The sequence below is a fragment of the Sander lucioperca genome, chromosome 1, assembly GCF_008315115.2.
Source record: "Sander lucioperca isolate FBNREF2018 chromosome 1, SLUC_FBN_1.2, whole genome shotgun sequence".
NCBI lineage: Eukaryota > Metazoa > Chordata > Actinopteri > Perciformes > Percidae > Sander > Sander lucioperca.
Window position 1 is genome coordinate 39,758,084 of NC_050173.1, and position 21,053 is coordinate 39,779,136.

The window sequence follows — 21,053 nt, forward strand, 5'->3', positions numbered from 1 at the left end:
GCTGGGAAAAGCCAGGACTAGGTGGAGAGATTATATTTCCGCCCTGGCCTGGGAACGCCTCGGGATCCCCCAGTCAGAGCTGGCTAATGTGGCTCTTGAAAGGGAAGTTTGGAGTCCCCTGCTGGAGCTGCTGCCGCAGCGACCCAACCCTGGATGAGAGGATGAAGATAGATGGATGGATGGTTGGAGATCAATGCCAAAAAGAAAAGCCCACATCTCTGGTGGGAAGGAAAACACAGCTACTTTTAAACATTATGAAAGACTTGGATACCAACAGGTTTTGGATATGCACAAACATCACATTGCAATTTTTTTCAGAAGGTGGTTGAAGGAAAGAAAGAAGGAAACTGTGTTCACACGCTCCAACAAGTCCAACACCGCTGGAATACTGACAAAATCTTCTTCGAAAAAATCCTATTTTGTACGGCTGCATGTAAACAGTAATATTAGTGGAATATTAATTTTCATTAGCCATGTAAACAGCTTAGTCAGAGTATTGTCTGATTCCGAATGAAGGCAAAACCCGGAATATTGTGTGCATGTAAACATAGTCAATGTTATTGTCTAACAATAGGGTTGGACTTAAAGACTCAGAACTGTATTTTCCCACAGTACGCCAACAAAAAACAGTCCATATACTGTAAGTCCAAAGAAGTCCACATCACAATACAGAAGAATAGGCTTATTCCCATAACCCATTTGTGTTATTTTACACAGATGGATAGAAGCTTTTTGCATCGTCAGTGTTGAAGTATCGTTGTCAACCTTGAAAATAAATGCTATCAGTCAAACTGTACCAGGAGAAGAGGAATAGAGGAAGGGGACACGGAATGGATTGAAAGATTGAAAGAGTGGGAATGAATGAGAGATGTGTGTGTGTGTGTGGGGGGGGGGGGGGATACAAGGGGGGTATGAGATCAAAGGGATGGAGGTGAGAGAAGCTGAGACCTGGATTCAAACAGGGTCATTGGTAAGAGATGAGCCATGGAGGCTGGAAATACACAGCACTAATTCTGGAGCTGCTCCTCAGACTGAATGGCAGCGCTGGAGGAGATGCAGTGCGCGCGCACACACCCACACACACACACACACAAACAACTGATGTCTGGATTTGTGCGTGCACAGCTACACATTTGAAGCTTTCCCTCTCTTTCTGTCACACACACACAATAGTTTGCTGAGGAACAGGCGATTGGTTCTGATTTTTGCCAGTGGGGAAGAAACCCGTCTGATTATTTAATAGGCCTTACAATGGACCTCACACTGAGCTCAGTGTGTGTGTGTGTGTGTGTGTGTGTGTGTGTGTTCAGGTTTTTCTATCTTCGTAAGGACTGTTGAGGTTTTAGAACCATGCAATGGCAATGTATTAGCCTGTCTAAAAGCCTGTCTGGCATTTGGTCTTTAGGCTTTAAAGTCAAGTTAATAACCCATGACATATAAATAAATGCTCACTTTTCTTCTTTTCATCACAAATTGCTACAACACAATAGTGATTCAACCAAGACCCACTTTATGAAAGCTATTATATTTGCAAACACCTGAGGCTCTTTCACTGTCAACCGATGGCGCACAGCACAAGAGCATGGGGTGTGGCGAGTGATTCGTGGCCTGGGGTGCACAGCATAACTGCAGCAGAGTTGCAAACAGTATGGGATTACTCAGAATACATTAGCAGCTTGTGCGGTGATGACCAATCATTTCACCCCTTGTTCTTCCCCTATCAAAGTGCAGCCATCTGACAAAGTTGGACACCAGTGTCCTTGTGCAGAAGAGTGTGCAGATTTGCCACAACACTTCAAAGTAATTCTCTTTTGATGAGACAGAACATTTAGTTACTGTGTTGCTCTCGCCGTAACCCAACCGCTGCTCAATGTAGCAAATGGGAATTAATAGAGGATGAGGTCAGTATCTCTGGGCTGAATGCTTAGCAGCTTTTAACATAATGTATTAATTCAAGTCTAACTGAGTGTTTTTCTCTGCTACAGATACATTTAGCTTCATACATTATATGTGTTCTCTTTTGAGAACATATCTGAACCCAAAAGGGAGAAATTAATATTTCATATTATTTGGTTTCATGATAAACACAGCTGAATCATTTACTAGGTTAGATGCTAATTTGTGGCTTCCTTATTCCTCCCCAGTGCTAACAACACGTTGATCCATCTCGAAAGGCCCAATTTCTTTTTAATAAGAGATACAAATATTAACAAAATCCCTGTGACATATTTATTAGTGAAAAAAATGTACAGAAAATGAAAAAAAAAATCTTTTTTCCTGGCTGTCCCAATTCTGTGGAAAATGAAAGTTTATCGAAGTTTCTCAGTGTTCAACTTAAAATATCCTCGGTAAGGTTGATCAACAGAAATATATATTTAGGTATGTGTGCACTGATAAAATATAAATACATAACATTACACACAATATATATATATATATATATATATATATATATATACAATACACATATAACAAGTGCTTTTTATATAAATTCCCATTTGAGATTTATTACAGCAAACAAACCAAAATCAGCACTAAAGATGAAATAACTTTGAGGCCAAAAACAACAAACTAAAAGTACCAAACTGAGAAGCTGTGTTGTTGAAAATTATGCTGTAATAATAATGTTTAATAATATGGGGATGACTAATTGTGATTTCAGCTGTATACAGTGTCCTTGTGCTCAGGTTAGTTTCTGAATCAGCAGATATTCAAATGCAAGCAAGCTTGAGTAACTTTGGCTGAGCAGCGGCCACGCTGCCAATCACTGGATATAGGTTCATGTTGAAACAGTAGTAGAGAGTGCTCAGACCAGACTGTAGCCACCAAAATAAGACTTTAATGGCTGAAGGCAGTTTAGGGAGGGAATGTGATCAATGCCAGGCCTTGCAAGTATAGCAATGTGTGTGTGTGTGTGTGTGTGTGTGTGTGTGTGTGTGTGTGTGTCTGTGTGTGTGTGTGTGTGTGTGTGTGTGTGTGTGTGTGTGTGTGTGTGTGTGTGTGTGTGTGTGTGTGTGTGTGTGTGTGTGTGCAAGCACGCTTGTTTTCCTTTGTGCCAACATTAAATGAGTTTTCAGATATCAGTGTGTTCTCATCAGTCCCACACTGACAGGCTCTATTAAAAACACCCGTGGACTCATTCTCATCACAGTTTGACTGGCAAGCAGGATGACGAGAAGGCGAGCAGACAGAATTTAACACATAGCCTATACAATTTTACCATATTTTGTGTTTACTACGCCAGGCCAATATTATCATGCAGGTTTTAGCCGGTAAATAGATGCTGCAGGACAGATATTTCACAGCAGTGGAATGAAGTTGCAAGAACAGCTTGTTTTCTCAGTTTCTCAGAAGCAGACGTTTTAGTGAGCTGAATGCGGGAATGAAGGTATTGTTACTGAGGCTTGGATCTTGCTGTATCAGGCCATTTGTGCAGGCTGCAATCTGTCCTGTACTTAAAACTACTGCCTGAAGGAAAATCAATCTGCCTGAAAGTCGATTCAAATTATAGCGATCCCTGCATGTAGTACGAGTGCATCATTATGTATGTGCATGCTTATTACTATGGCCATATGTTCGAGCAAATGCCTCTCCCCCACACCACCAGCGAGTGTGAATATCACTCCTCTGTTAGGAGACTTGATTAACGCAGCCTCTTTCAGATGCATAGCAATGTTTACTCCTCGTCATCCATCTGTATGCACCAACATGTTCAAAGCAACAGTTAGTGTGTCAATCTCATTATCCCACAGGTGTAATATATCACTTTTCTTCTCTAAAGTCCTTTTATCTATATGTTTTCAGCTTTTCAGTAAGTGCAGAAAAACACTGTTTTATCACATCATATTTATGGGGCTGAGCAGTTTTCCCAGAAACAATCTTTCTCTAGCTCATGTGCAAGCAGGAAAATCACCACAATTTGGAGAGACAATCTTTTCACATGAAACCGTTCATACAGTGCTTTATGTGACATGTGCATTGTTAAAGTTCAGCAGCCCGACTCTACGAATGCAGAATCTGGAGAAAACGGGACAAAGATTTTGGTGTCCGCTGAGAGCAAAAGAGGCGTAACACATTGGCCCATATGCAATCTCAGAACTTAGTGGCGATCGTCTGACAACAATTTAGCTTTTTTATTAGCTTTTATTTTAAATGTATCTGCATTCATATGCAGATATCTATCTGTAGAGACATCAGCAGGCAGGCATGGATTGGCCATCGGGAGTACCGGGAGGTTTCCCAGTGGGCCGGTCTATTTGTGTGGGCTGCATGTGCTGCACACTGGTCGAAAGCTTTTTATTTTTAATTTTTTTGACCGGCCCACAGACAGGAGAGAGATCACATGATTGGCCCACTGGTTTGTCTCTCATCTGAACACTGGCCAATCACATCCTACTCTGGCTCACCTCCAACCTATACTGTAGAGAAAGAGTGCATTTAAGTCCCACCCCCACCGGCGGGGAAAACAACTCCACAAAGTGCCGGTAGCTAGCTAAAAACACGAGGTTTAAGCATATCAAACGATTATTTTAGCACCCTTTGTCTACCAGAGAGGACAAGTTAGCTGTAATATATATGTGTGCTATAATACTAGAGCTTTCTGATTGATCCACATTGCACTATAACACAAGCTGCATACTGTACAAAATGCAGCTTTAGTTTAACTTACAGACTTTTCACCTGTTTACTATAATGTCACAAGACATCATGACAGCCATGCTCCACCTCTAGCCATTTGACCATCAAGATCGTGGCAGCCTTTTTGACTCAGTGAGTACACTATCATACTATCTTACTTACCACTCAGCTAAGTGACAGTATTAGGGGCTGGTATGCAGGGTTCAAAATTAACTTTTTCCACCAGCCAAATGGCTAGTAAATGTTCAAATTTTCCCAGCCACTCAATAGATTACCATTGTTTTTTTGGCTGGTGACTGAAGCAAATCTGCCAGCCACTTGCATATTCTACCAGCATTTGGCTGGTAAATAGTTCTTATTTTAAACCCTGCTGGTACGAACACGTGTTGAAGGGGAGTGCAAGGACGGAGGGTGTCCGGCTGATTGTGGTGGGCTGGTCTGGGTCTCAATAGTCCACGGCTGATATTTTACCTCAGTCCAGTCCTGTCAGCAGGTGCCGTCATATGTTTGCCTTCAGTGTAGGATTCCTCAGTAAAAGAGGTGCCCAGTTGGACTGAGGTAAGTCAAGAAACTTCTGTTTGCCCATAAAACGTACCTGGATGTGAGGGATCATGACCCTGCCCATTATTATACCTACCTTGTATCGGGATGTCTCTGTACACACTTATCTGGGAAAGTAGGCAGAAATTATAATCCTCCATATCTGTGTTGGTGTCTCACCTTTAAACCCACACTAACTCTGTAGCATGGAAAAGAGGCCAATACAGCATGATACATAAAGTCATTAATATGTCTTTTCGTCCAAATGTAGTCCAGTTTTATTAGACACAGGCTTTGACAAGAGAAATGTGTGGGGGAAAAAGACTATATCTCTGATTCTGCTGCATCGATTTGACATTTTTTTGTTGTTGTTTTAAACTAGACTGCTTGAGTCGAGATTGTTTTGTCGATAAAACTATTTCCAAAATTGCTCCATGACAACTGAACTCTTCCAGCTGAAGTATGAAGAAATAGTAAGAGGACCTTGAGTTGAGTGAGCAAGACAAGTGCTCTCAAACTGACTCGAAGGGGGTGAATATATGATTACTTTTTTTATTATTAGTACTTAATAAAGATACATTTGTACAAGTTTGTTTTCATATAGACATTGAAGCATGTTTTCCTGTTTATCCTAATTAGAATTTCACACTGATCATGTGTTATGAAAATAAGTCCAGGGGGGTGCGTGATTAACTGGGTGGCTGTGGATCAGAGGCCCTCAACCACAAGATTGGCGGTTCGATCCCGGCCTCACCTGGCCACATGTCAAAGTGTCCCTGAGCAAGACACTGAACTCTGGACGCTGTATGTAGCTGTCCACTGCTCCTAATGCTAAGGATGGGTTAAATGCAGAGATTCAATTTCACTACATTGTACTGTACGATTGTATGTGACAAATAATAAAGTTTCGGTCAAACTTTATTTTCCGGTACATAAAAAAGCCGTACTTTGTATCAAATTAAACCAAAAGATAGAAATAATGTCCATTTTCTTAGACGGAAAACAAACAGTTATACCCTAAATAAGGCCAAATGCCTAAATTATGCTGTAAGTAGTACATAAATAAGATATAAAAAGCCTTACTCCGTATCAAATTAGACCAAAATAAGAAATGATTTGGTCTTTATTAAACAGAAAACGAACAGTTAGACGCTCATAAGAAACTACACACCTAAATTAAGCTGTAACTAGAAACGCATATATTGCCATTTTAAACTCAAAATATGCTATATCTAGACAATATATTATACCAAATTACACTCTATTTAGAGACCTTATACCGGTGCTTATTAGAAAAAAGGAACTGGTAATGTTAAACCACGTCGTGACATCTGCCGCAACTTCAGTCCCTCATGCTTGGAGGCGCTCCGGAGTCCCGTGGTGTTTGTAGGACATATATGCTATACTAATACATGCTTACAGCATGTATCTGTCTAAAAAAAAACATTATTTCTAGGTCTAATTTGAGTCAAAGTACTGCTTCTTACGTCTTTTTAATGTACCGGAAAATAAAGTGCGACCAAAGTTTCTTCTTAAATACTTTTCACAGCATCAACTCCACACCTTTTGTGCTGAATTCAGAGCTCAGCTCCTTACTGTTCACTACTTTAGAGAAGAAGAGACACACTAGGAGTCTAGGTAAGGAAATGTCAGCTCGTACATTTATTTTATTATTCACAGGTGAACACAGCAGAGGCATGGAGTGTTCCCCTCGGGGCACATTCAGCAGGGCAACATGTCAACCAATGATCAGAAACAGAAATAGTTAATGCGGGGCCCCATATATGGCCCCAGAGAGACAGAGTGTGTCACCTACACAGTGTTAAACCAATCAACCGCCCGTCTCTATTTACGTAGATTTGTGTGTGTGAGAAAGTGGACTCCAACACTCCGACAGGCAGAAAGCACAGGACCAAAGGACCACACACCGACATGAGAGGGGTGGGGGGTGGGGGCGGTGGAATGGGGAGGGAGAGCCTGTGGTGATTTGACTCCCTCACTCTGGCACTGTACACGGACATGCTACAGACAGGAAGTGTGTGTGTGTGTGTGTGTGTGTGTAGGGTTCAGCCTTGGTCAGCGTCTTTAAATGGAGTGCATTTATCTCCACCTGCGGCTGCTTGTCTCCTGTCTTTACTTTGGAATGACCCAAAGGAAAGGTTTACGTTTGACAGAATGAGAGAGGAAGAGAGACCCGTCCATGTGTGCAGAGCAGACTTCCCTTCGAGTGACAGCTCAATCCGCCCCGCGACAGACAACTTTCCATCCAGTCAGACTGAGCATCCGCGGCCATGAAAGCCACTCTCATTTCCCAGTCTGTGACTCTGTGTGTGTGTGTGTGTGTGTGTGTGTGTGTGTGTGTGTGTGTGTGTGTGTGTGTGTGTGTGTGTGTGTGTGTGTGTGTGTGCGCGCGAGTGTCATCACCTCAATCTCCATGGCGATGATGTCCCATTCAGCCATGCACCTGCCGGGATAAGAGGCGGAGGAGGTGGGTGGAAGGGGGGGGGGAGGGGCTGGGGTGCTCAGTCAATCAGTCAAGCAGGGGAGGAAAAAAGCATCAAAATGGCCGACGCACCCTCACCAGGTGTTGGTGTATTGAAAAGAATCACATTTCCGATGATTATTCAGCTCCATTTACCATTTGGGGATCACCCAGGGTGCAGCAACCTGGGTGAGACCAGGGTAACCATGGCAACGCATGCCGACGGTGACAGGCGTGTGCATCCGTGTCGGCTGGAGAAAAACATTCAGCTGGATACAAGCTCACTGTGCAGAAACATGGGAAACATCAGTTGATGTGCGATGCAGTAAAGTGGTTCTCAAAGAGGCCAGGAGTCCCTGGGGGGGTCCCTAGGGGGTCCCTGGGGGGTCCCTGGGGGGTCCGAGAGGAAGCTCTAAGATGTCCCCAACAATCCATCCACTAGATATTAAATGGATCCCAGTCAGAGTGACTACCAATGAGACAGTTATAATATTCTCATATGGGAAATGGGAGTAATAGAAAACATTGACAATGAACTGTCAAATGACGAGACATCACACATTATGCCACAGTTTAACAAAAGACACTGCTGCTTCAAACTGAACATACAAAGGTGGAACAGAAAGGAGCTCTTGTTGATGGTCTTTCAGAGTTCTTGACCAGTATAATAAATGTAATATAATAAGTGATGAAGATTTTAGCCAGGAAGTGTGGTTCATCTCCAAAATGACAGAGGTTCCTGTCTGACCACGTCTTTTCATTCTCTCATGTTAACAGACTTAAAGCCGTCTGTCCTTTTGAAAGACCACTTAATACCTTCTTCCTCATACAATGAAAAATGTAATTTATGAGGCAAAAATGCACCCTCGCTCACTTCAGTCCTATCAGGGGGATGTGCTGCTACAGCCTCACTTGATCTGTCTGAGCAGAAGCTTATAGTGGCCGATGTTAGTTGACGTTAGCTAACTTTATATAGCGATCGCTGTGTAACTGACATTACTGACTCAGTACGTGTCCTGTTACACTACAGTATGTTTTAGCAATTAGCATTATCCCACGAATGCTGCTTGTGGCTGAAGTGGCCACTGTTAAGCAAAATTGACATGGTCTTACTTCATTCAGTGGAGAGTGTGCGTGCCCCGTGATAGTTTCTGTGCCGAGTTCAAAAGACCAAGCTGGGGAGAATAGCTGTCTTTGTCCAATGACTGCTTATGAAACAGTCCAGTATCTCTGTGGAACCCCAGGTGGTGTTAGCATGTGTTAGCATGCTCAACAGGTCAATAGAGATGACAATAAACTGTAACAAACATGGTAACCCCACCATGACGACGGCGCTTTAGAGATGCTCACCTGTTGATAGCACTGTCACACTCTAAGAAATAAATCCGTAAAAGAACAGAAAAAGTTCTGGCAGCTCATTACCCGGACTTTGTCCTTTGATTAAAAAATGTAAAGTTTGTGTGTAGCTTCAGTTAGAACACAGAACATTTTCTGTTATCTTCTAACTATCTCATACAAAGCTGCTCAGTAAAGTTCGAAAAAAAGAAATCTGTTCTTTGAATCATTTCAAGCTTATTTTGATGCTCTTTTCAACAGTTGTTTTTTCTTTAGCCTTTTGGCGCTTTTTTATGCTTTTGATGCATTCAATTCTTTTTTTTTTTTTTTTTTTTGCACTTTTGATGCTGGCTAATCCAATAACTTACTGCTGAAATGCAGACGGATGAAATTGTGTCGCTTTCGCCTCCAAGGCTGCCAAAAGTTGTCGGAGCACAGATAACGGTCCCATAATGCAATTCGAAATGTAAATAAACAGAAATACAACTGTGAATCACATTCTATGGACAATTTCTGTTAAAGAAAATACAGCCATACAACTGTTAATACACAGATATTTCTTAGAGTGAGGGTTCCATAAACACCACATGTGATAATAATGAGTCATTCACAAGTGTGTGTTGGTTCAGTGAAGCTAGCGTCCTGTCTCTTGCTAAGCTAGGCTAACAGCCTGAATGACAGCAGAAAGTGAACACAGGTTCAACTGTCAAGCAGCTCCTTCACATAAAATGGTAACACACAATAACAACTTCTAATCTGAAACAGAAAATTACCAAAATAAATTAAATAAATAAGTGGGTATTAGGGTCACTGTTATGGCAATATATCTGACATTTCAAGAATAATGTCCTATTATAGGTTTATTTCCTCATGTTTTCAGATATCTGTCATGCAGTCACCTCAGACGATTATCCAAAATGATCAGGATTTTTTCTCTCAATAGACAATTTAAATGTCATTTTTCATTGGTACAATCAGACTGGTATTCCCCTTTATTGTACCGGGCTGAATGCTGGAATCTCAGAGACAAATATCTTAAAGCATGCATCTGTCTGTTAGATCGAGCCAAATATGAAGCGTTCCACTCAGTACATCCTGTTGTAAAGTGATAATTCACTTTTTTGTTTCTGTATCAGCTGCTTCTCGACCTGACTCACCGCTGTGCTTCTCTGACTGACTCCTCACTCTATCAGATGGTCATTGGCGCAAATCTCTGCGAAGAGGCATCAAGTTAAATGCTTCATATCAGAGCTGTTTTAAAAATGATTTACATGTTTTGGAGGACTTTTTCTTTCATATTTCTTGCATCCAGTGTATTAGATCGAAAGCAGGGATCCAATGAGCCTGAAAGAGTCGAGGGCAAAAGCTGCAGGACTTTTAGTTTAGACTGACTGTGCAGATTTTTGTTTATCTGCGTGCATGACTGAGAAATGTGTGTTTGTGTGTTTGTGTGTTTGTGTGTGTGTGTGTGTGTGTATATGTGTGTGTGTGTGTGTGTGTGTGTGTGTGTGTGTGTGTGTGTACGTGTGAGCCGATGCGTCAGGACCTACAGAGTGTGAAATGGAGCAGGGAGATTCAGGCTTCAGCTGCGACACACACGCACGCACGCACGCACGCACACACACACACACACACACACACACACACACACACACATAGACAGACACACACACACACACACACACACACACACACACACATCTCTGTTTCTATCTCTTGCTTGCTCGCCCATCCCACCAACCCCTGGTCTTCCTCTTCTCTCCTCTTCTCTGCCTTCGGTTTCCTCTCTTCTGCTTCTCCCACTCGCATTTCCATCCCCTTCCCCCTCGTTTTCTCCTTCTGCTCCTTCCTCTCTTTCCCCCTTTCTTTTCCATCTCTTAAACTTCCTCTATATCTCTCAGTCGCCGCTTTATTCAACGGCTTTATCTCCCTGGATAAAGCTCTCCCTGCTGTGGAGTTTGTTTTCCCCTGCTCTGCCTTTATCTTCCGTTTGGATGCCGTGTATGTGCAGCAGCATGGGGAGAGACAGCATCCCCGTGTCAGGCCAATGATGGATTAGAATACTAAAATACTGGAGAGAGAAAGCAGACACACTAGACGCTCAAATCTGACATGCTGTGTGTGTGTGTGTGTGTGTGTGTGTGTGTGTGTGTGTGTGCGCACGCTTTCGGGTGTAGATCTACTGCATGGTAATAGAACAATAAAAAGAATGCTTCTTTCCAAGCACACACACACACACACACACACACACACACACACATCCTCCTTCTGTATTCCTCTATTACCCTGCAGGCTTCTCTCTCTCTCTCTCTCTCTCTCTCTCTCTCTCTCTGAGTTGATTTAACGCATGACTTCTCTGCTTGTTTATTTCAGCACATATTAATGTAAATCACGGGTATCCACTCCCTCTTCTCTCTCCCTCCGCTGTCTCCCGTTCTCGCTCTGTCCATCCCTCTTGTCGTCCTGCCACCGGGTGTCGGCCTGACGACAAACAGCCGAGACAACAATTAAAACGAACAACGGGTCCTGGTGAAAGGCCGCCAGCTCCGGCCACGCCAATCAGACACCCGCCCTCCCCTGCTGATCTCAATTAACCCACGCTATTGGCTGGGAGGAGGCGGGGGTGCTTGGGGGTTCTGACCTGGCTATCTGGTTCTATATAATGCAGGGAGGAGAGATTCTGAGGTCAGAGGAAACTGCTCATCAAGTACTGCACTGTGCTCACCGTTACAGACAGAGCCCAGCCGCCAGGAGATTCTTTACACTGTCATCACACCGTTACTTCCCCTGAGCAAGGTACTGGAATCCGCCACAAAGTGGTTCAATCAGCCAAAGCAAGCTGACCTCAGGCATCATCATCCCTGACCACTCTCCTGTGCACACTCACCAAACAGTTTTGTTTCCTACACTGAGTCACCATTTTATGTCTCAGCCCAGACTGCTGACTTGAAACTAGCTAACAATGTCTATAAAACTAATCACTGAATATTAGTGAGCTCATAATAATAATTCTCACAAAAGCTGTAGCAAATGTAGGTAGTTTAGGCAACAGTCCTTAGTAGAGGTGTAAATCACAAGTTTTATCACGATGCGATGCTGTATTGATTCTTTGGACAACGATACGATATTTACTGATATCTTAAAGTCTGTCACAATACGATTTTGATTCTATTCAATTCAGCGGCCTGTGATCAAAATGAGATGATATCAGATAACACAGTTTATCACTTTAACACAGTTACACATAGTTACATTTATATCAACTCAAAAAACAAACTAAAATATGATTTGACAATTGTTATTGCTGAGCTCTTCTAGACATTTAAAGTTAAAAATGTCTCAAATATAAGGTGGGAATCTAAAATAAAGGGGCATCTTACAGACGATATGTATCGATATTTTCACTTTGTATCGACAACATTGGATCGTGGGACATTGTATCGATATATCGATCCAGATTGATGTATTGTTACACCCCTAGTCCTTATTCCTGGTGGGACTGAGAAAAAAGGAAAACGCCTGCTGGAAACATGTTGCATTATCTCACAGAACTGGCAAAATCCTTTCTTTGAACTACAGTAACGTATTCTCATCAACGGTCCGTATGATATCTTACCAAATTAAGGCGAACGGTGAACGTTAGACCCACGTGACAGTTAATTTAGGCACCAAAATGACTAGTTCAGTTAGAAAAAAGTTGGGATTTGGGTTAAAATACTGGTCACCTTAAAGTGTTATTTTGGTTTTAGTTTAACCTGGACCCTATTTCCCCATGCATTTGTGTCTAATAGACTGATGTGACCAAAGCTCTTTGAAATTGTTCCATTATTGAGCAAGACAGACCGGCGCAAACCGAGTTGTAGTCTATATCCACGACGTTCCACTTCCGGGATTGTTCCGTTGCCACTGAAAATTCGGATTTCACTCATTTCAGCCGGATATCCGTCACCTTCCTCTTTCTTTGTGTTGCCGTTCTAAACTCTGGTGGATTTATGAGGACTATGGTTAACTGCTCCTCAGATCTCTGCAGGGTAAATCCAGACAGCTAGCTAGACTATCTGTCCAATCTGAGTTATCTGTTGCACGACTAAAACAACTTCTGAACGTTCACATGTTCCACCAAAACAAGTTCCTTCCAGAGGTTATTTTGCAGCGGCACCGTGGCTCCGTCCAGGGCTAAGCGCCGCCCAAGATGATTGTAATTGGTTTAACGAAATGCCAATAAATCAGAGCACATTTTTCTCCCATCCAGGAATGTTGTGTGGGCTAGCCAGACCTTCCTCCGCAGCTCTGTGGAGGAAGGTTTGGGGAAGGTTCATTCACAGTCCATTTCCAAAGGGGCGTCACCAACGGACGCCGCTCAAATGCCTCTGGGCGCAATTGGATAGACCTAAAACCAATCAGAGCGATGAAGAAGATGACGCTTCAACGTCGCTGCGCTATCGTCATCGGGTAAAGCCTGCCTCAATGGTTGTAATTGGTGCCTCGATTTGGAAAAATTGGAAATGGGCTTGAATGAGCTCTTGGCCAGACAGACTTGCAGAGCAAATCTCAAATTTGCCGGAAGTTCGTCAGGGTATTCCCAGGCTAGCCACCGACTGGCTCAGATTGTAATTAAAAGTGTTCTGACAACAACATTGATCTCACAATGATCAACCGAAATTACCCTTTAAGTACTGTAGTACTCCCGGGACACATACTCCACCCCACTATTGAACGTCCTGTGTTTTAGGACTCAGACCACCCCCCTGACCTCCTCCTTGCAGGTTTTTCGCTCTCCGGTCATAAGTAGTATGGCCACTAGCAGTCTCTGCCTTACAGCGGCAGTCAAAGTGGGGCAGACAGGAATAAATAAATTGATTACATACACATTACAGTGCATTACTTTTGGTAGCTCTATGCAGGAATGGCTCATGAGAACAGCCTGGCTGAGTGTGTGTTCATGGTGAGGAAGGAACATGTGAATGCAAAGACACACTGATGTGTGTTTATGATACACACACAACACTTGTTATGAGATACACTCACTGTTAGTTCTGGTCTGAACATCAAGCGATACATATAGAATTTCAATTTATCCATTACATAAGAGAGCAAATGACTTCGGTCGGATATTTGAAGGTGCTCGATGTGTCTCTTGTGTGCAGGAGCGCTCTCTGTAAAGCTTAGTGAGTGAGAAACAGAGATGTTTGACTATGTCATTGCTATGAATGAACATTTCATTGTAATCAGTATCTGGTGTTAGACTGCAGTGCCTGGTTGCTGTTTGTTGCTTAGTTAAAACTCCTCCTCACAGAACATCAGTATTTACTGCCAAATGTTCAAAGAAGTGTGTTTCACTGAGTGACGCTTTGTCAGATGGGTGTGTGTGTGTGTGTGTGTGTGTGTGTGTGTGACAGAGGAAAAGAGAAAGAGAGGTCATAGTACACTGCACACCTGTCACCTCTCTCTCTCTCTCTCTGCAGTTTGTTTCCTCCGTGGCTTCAAAGAAAACCTTTTCCTCTCCTTTTTTTCTATTTCTCATTTTCCTCCTCTTTCTCTCTGCTCTTCATTTATCCTTCTTTCATCCTTTCATTCCCCTCAATTTCTCTTGGTTTCCTCCCATGAATTCGTCATTTTCTCTTATTTCTCTTTTGTTTCTGCCTCTCTTCTGCCCCTCCTCTACTTTTCCCTCTCCTCTCCTTCCTTCCTTCCTCTTTCCATCCCTCTCTTTCCTCTCTTTTGTTTTTTCATCCTTTGGTTCGGCCTCTTTTCTGTCTCTGTCCTTTCCTTCTTCCTGTTCTTTCATCATCTTCTCCTTGCAGCTTTCTCATATATCTATGTCCTACTTTGACGTCCTTCATGCTTCCTCGCTTCTTTTTTCTTCGTCTCCCTCCTATTTGTTTCCTCTTTTGGTCTCCTATCATCTCATCATGCTTTCTTTTCCATTCCCTCTCTCTCTCTCTCTCTCTCTCTCTCTCTCTCTCTCTCATCGTTTCCCTCCTCTGTCTCTTGCCCTCCACCATCACAGGCGCCCCTCTACATGGAAGTTGATTTTCCAAATTCCAAGAAATAGGAAAGAGAAAGAAAAAAAATTAGTGTCAGCACAAGATTTATAAGACACAGAGAATCAGAGCCGGTGATTCTCTCTGCTGTTTGTGCTCCAGGGTCTTTTCTCTTCTCACTATAGCGCACTATTTCTATCACTGCCTGATACCCAACACACACACACACACACACACACACACAGACACACACACACACACACACACACACACACACACACACATACACACACACACACACTCCTTCCCCCAAGGAGCCTGTCAGATGATAAAGAGATGTTGTCAGGGACTGATTATCAGCCTCCGTGCTAAAAACAAGTAAAACATCAAACACACAAAGACCACACGGGGACTTGGCCTTATTCTTTTACCTAATTTCACTTCAATTCATCTCTCTCTCCCACTCCTTATCGAAGTCTCTTCATTTTGTCTCTTTGTCTCGGTGTAAGAAGTAGCTTGCGTGTTTTTTCGCCTGCTGGGGAGCTATTTGATTTGTTCTGCCGTTTTAGAGCTCATATTGTTTCTGGTGTATTGTTTTTATTATGACGGCTTTATTCATATCGCTGCCTGTGGCAGCTCGGGTCCCGAGCCCGAGTCACCGGGGAGGGAGATAGGGACGGGGATAGAGCAATAAAGCAAGAAAGAGCTGCATCGGCTCAATATATGGCAGGAAGTATGAGTGCAAATGTGTGGGTGTGTATTTGTGTGCGTGTGTGTGTGTGTGTGTGTGTGTGTGTGTGTGTGTGTGGCTATGCTGACGTTGTTGGGAACTCAAATTATAACAAAAAGCTTTACCCAATTTTCTCTGCAGTCTCTCTGCCTGATCCCTGCACGCGCGCACAAACACACACACACATCACCCACTTGGCACTTGATGTTCATTAAACAATGAGAGACGAGTGTGTGATTTGTCATTGGCCATGGCTGTAGAACAGGGATGGCAGCATCACTCCATTCATCACCGTGATGAAGTTAAACTGATGCATCATATATCAATGCCCATTCCCCCTTCAGTCATTGTTAGCTTGACCCAGAGACAGGTTAGTTGCAACCAGTGGGACAAATCATCATCCATCAATGAGTAAATTTACATCCACACTAATATTTCTAATAATATTCCGAATTTGATTCAGGTCATGTAAACAGCATATTCTGTTTGGATATTCAGAATAAGGCCTTTTTCTGAATATAGCATTTTCTGATTAAGATTAAGATCTGTCGGAATTATTCTGGTTTTAGAAGCATTCTTTGGACATGTATACAGCGCATTCAGAATCTGTGTCTCAGTCAGGGTTTTTACTGCAGTTTATGACAGTTTACGACATCTTGCCTGTTTACAGCTCATGGTGAGCTCTGTGCGTTGCTATGGTTACTGTACACAAACCAATCAGCCAACAGTTTGCAGGGCTTGCGGTAGAGATGCAACGCCAAAAGAAAAGAAGGAGAAACACAGCTACTTTTAAACTTTATCAAAGGCCTGGATATCAACAGGTTTTTGAACATGAGCCAACCTTTTCTAGAAGCTGGTTTCAAAGTCCTCTGCTGCTGGAACACTTTGAAAAATCCTATTTTCCACAGCTGCATATGAACGGGAAAATTAGTGGCATATTCACTTTCATTAGACATGTCACAACTTAGTTGGAATATTTTCATTTTAGATTAAGGGCAAAAAAAAGAATATTATGTGTATGTAAACGTAGTCATTGAGTTAAAAAAAAAAAAAGTCCGAGTGCACTGTACTACTGTTACTATGGTACATTTTGTAGCCTTTTGCTATCAAGTTAAACCACACATTAACTGTGCAAGCTATGCAGCTCTTTTTTTAATACTTGCATTGGGTTTAATATTATGTGTTCTATTGTGTTGAATTGTCAGCAATTGCAGCCATTTTGGCACCAGTTTGTTTCTTTGGGAGATATCATTGCTGTCAGAAATATATATTCACTTCTGATGATTAGGAGGCTGATGTGAGCAGTTTCTTTTTTCTACTCAGCTGCAGCAGTTAATATGTGTATGATATGACAAGCCAATATATCACCCTGCTAACACACCTTGGCCTGTTTGTCTGTCTGCTAACAACTGAGCAAGCCACGCAAATGAACATTGTTTTGAGCCTATGACAGGAGCTGCTACGTTATGCTCATTGGTGGATGGCTGCATATGACACCTACCACGACTAGGCCTTTTGTTAATACACCGCTGCAGCTGCAATCACATTATGCTGTACAAAGTGCCATTTTCAAAAGAGGAAAGGAAGGAAGCAAGGACAGACGTGTGGAATCAAGAGGATGCTACTGACAAAATGTGAAGTCCGTTTCTTCACTATGTGTCCTATGATTTTACAGCGATCAGTCCAGGATTGTTGGCAGGTCCATCATACGTGAATGTGAACGTGTGTGTGTGTGTGTGTGTGTGTGTGTGTGTGTGTGTGTGTGTGTGTGTGTGTGTGTGTGTGTGTGTGTCTTCTTTACGTCCTGGGTTCTAGCCCCAGCTGAGCGAGGCCAACAGAAGCAGGAGCAGTAGTACGGCGTTAGGAGTGCCGGCGTTTACGGATGCAGCCCCGGCTGTCCCCGGGGAGCCCAGGTTGGAGACGGTGGCCCTCTCCGAGTACAGCGGGATGACGTCAAACTGGCCCCCCTCATCCCCCTCCTCCTCTGTCTGGGTCAGTTCCTCCTCTTCCTCACTCTCCACCAGCTGACAGGGAGAAGGCGCTGTTAGTAAAACATTTCTCAATTTACACCTTTTCACAATTAAAAATGCTAAAAAAACAAAACAGCAGTTACATATATTTCCCGATGTCCCTTTTTTGGCCCCCAAACCCAATCAGATTTAAAAAAAAATTGAATATCTGCCGGAACCCGTTCCGGTACTTGTATTTGCCTAGATAATAGCACATTGTTTTCACATTTGTTTCCAAAAACAACTAAGTTAACAAAGTAACACAATATGTCTTCAGCTTAATACATTGCACTTAGTGCAGCTAGCATTTTTTGTAAAACTCACATAAAATCAACTTCTACTTAGAATGTTTCAGAATTGAAAGACGTAAATTATCAAAGTAAGGTGATCGGGTTGACTGTTGATCCCCGATCGGTTAGATGTGCCAATATCAGCTCCGATCCGATACTTCCCGATCCAATCGGGACATCCCTTGATACAAGCGTCTAACAACGGTACGGAAGTGTTGACCCAAACTCTCAGATGGTAAATAGTGAAAAACAAGATTGAATTCTTTGGGCAGATATTTGTGCCAGACACTTAAATCAAATTTGGTAATTTAAAATTTGTATTACATAATTTTGAAAATTGAACTTGCATGAGAAATGTTTCATGCTAATAAAAAAGTAAAAAAAAAAAAGCTAAATTAGAAATTGGTTAGAAATTGGTAATTCTTTTGTATTTTAGAATTTGAAATTAGGGTTTGAGGCTGAATTTCACCAAAGAGAATTTGTATTAATTAATCTGAATTTAAAATTAACTTATATTAAAAATTAAAAGGAGAACCCAATTGAACTAAATGTAGGTGGTGTAACTGAATCTCTCGGAGACACTGTGAGCAGAGATTCAACCGATTCATCCTAAATCTTAACACTAATACTTTATACTATTAATAGCGATTTATGGTGCATGGTGTGAAGCCATTTTTTATGGTGAGTCAAACTATTGTTGGGGCCCTAAGCAAAGTTGATTTGACCCCCAAAATACTCATAACTCAATATTAAAACCACTAGAAGGAAGAGAATAAAGTATCATGCTAAAAGGAGCAATAAGTACGATATGTATTGTATACATATGCAATTTGTTTTTTGTTTTTAGTTAGTAATTTGTAATTTATATGGGAAGTATATTATCATTATGAAAGATAGCTTACATTAAAACAAGGGACTTTTGACAAAGGTTTGCTCTTACGGACGGTGGCCCACGAGCTAACGGGAGCCTTCGGTCTAGCACCTAGTTTGCTTGAGGGTCCTCCGACCTGGGAAGGAGCTGGGTCTGAGCCAACACATTCCCCCTCCCATGGCGTCAAAAAGCGACACTTGGTCAGGTGCCTTTGACGTTTGTTATTGACGCCAAAAGTCTTCTTTAGCATCATATTTAGATGCGCACAGTCAGGACTCTTGGTCTCACTTTTTGGCGCTCCGGGTCGGGACACAGGTTTAACTGAAGAATGTTACAGTTAGTTTTAGGAAAAGATGGTGCGTGGGGTTACAAAATGTACGTTTCAGTGACACGACGACGTCAGGCTAATGCGGGACAAGAACAGGACATGAACCCCGGTCTACTGGGTGAAAGTCCTTTGTTGTTTGACCCATCCACCCCCCCAACCTGCCTCCTTACGAGGATTTTCGGTCTTTCATACTACTCTCTACCGTTGTCTCTCTTAATACTACGTCATCTTACAGCGCCACTGTCGAGCTGCTGCTCTGCCCGGTGCGTTCCATACAGATGCTGAAGGGGGGACAGGTTGTCTGAGCAAGGCACGGTAGGGTTAAGTTTCCCTTCAGCTGTAATAGCATTAGCAGGGCCAAATGTAACCAGGGATTTGGGGAGCTTAACCCAATAAAGGATGAATATTCTTTGTTCCAGTTTGGCGATTTTCTAGCTGAGACTGAGACCACTTCGCTGTTGTTTTCCAGTGAAATATTGGATATACCCACAGATGTACATGTATTTTATTACATGACAGTGTGTGATCATGTATTTTCCTAAAAGTACTCACATTAAAATGTCTGTTTTGCTATTAAACATGATGTCAAACGTATCATGTGTCTCCATGTGTGAGCCCTTTGAAGTCATCATTTAAAACTTCAAAGCTGTTGATGAATATGATTCACTGCAGTGTTATGGCTGATGAATGTTGAGGACGCCCAGATGTTCAGGATCAATGATATGCACCAACATCTGGAGGAGCCCAAGGCCCGTGCTGGGTTATTGTGTGCAGATCGTTCTTCTACCGATAACAATATGGCACTCTGTCATTTGGTTGAAATACTGCCTCCGATACCTGCTCATTTCATGTTGTTGCCATTTTGTGACTGACATTTTTTGACTTATTTTGAACTTTTCATCATCTAGTCTGACAGTTGCAGTCGCCGTAAACATGGCTGTTGTCTTGCTCCCCTTCAGGGCACACAAACCCATTCTGGGTTGGCTCTTCTCACTTTTGTAAAGTGATGTGAAAATAACTTTGTTCATTAGTATTGAAACCCATTCTAATATGTATGGTGTGCAGTGTTTGACAATCATTTAAAATTGGATGTTAAAATTAAGAGCACCTTCTTTCAAAAGCTTAAACTTTTTGGGCACTTATTCTGAGTGACTACAGAGTCGTGTGCCCTTTCCTTTGATCTGCTACTTTTAGAACACATTGGTGGGGGGCAGAACAAGCCTGAAGCACATTGTTAATATTTCTTTGAAGATAATTGGAGTGAAGAAGACAGACTTGGGATATTTTAAGGAACAGCACTTGTCCAGGAAACTTAAACATATACTTATTATATACAGTATTGTTACAGTATGTTGAATATTGCTAATGTGTTGGGAGTTGTCATGTTCAGTTGCTCTAATAAGAATACATAGAGCTGTTAGTACTGTATTTCATTGTAGGTGAAAACTAATTTCCCCAGTGGGCAATACAGACTATCTATCTATCTATCTATATATCAATCAATCAATCAATCCATCCATCCATCCATCCATCCATCCATGCATCCATCCATCCATCCATCCACCCACCCACCTATCCATCCATCCATCCACCCACCCACCCACCCATCATCCATCCATCCATCCACCCACCCACCCACGTATCTATCTATCTATCTATCTATCTATCTATCTATCTATCTATCTATCGATCTATCTATCTATCTCTCTATCTATCCATCCATCCATCTATCCATCTATCAATCTATCTTTCTATCTATCCATCCATCCATCCATCCATCCATCCATCCATCCATGCATCTATCTATCTATCAATCTATCTTTCTATCTATCCATCCATCCATCCA

General features: G+C 42.3%; 1 protein-coding gene across 1 annotated transcript in view; it reads right to left on the bottom strand.

Annotated features, from left to right (window-relative positions):
* Nucleotides 1-13,586: 13,586 nt before the first annotated feature.
* Nucleotides 13,587-21,053, bottom strand: part of gfra3 (GDNF family receptor alpha 3) — a 48,875-nt gene continuing 41,408 nt past the window's right edge. Inside the window, exon 8 of the mRNA XM_031319670.2 lies at nucleotides 13,587-17,733. Within this exon, the coding sequence (XP_031175530.1) occupies nucleotides 17,521-17,733 (213 nt within the window). The 3' untranslated portion in view covers nucleotides 13,587-17,520. The remainder of the gene's footprint in view (nucleotides 17,734-21,053) is intronic.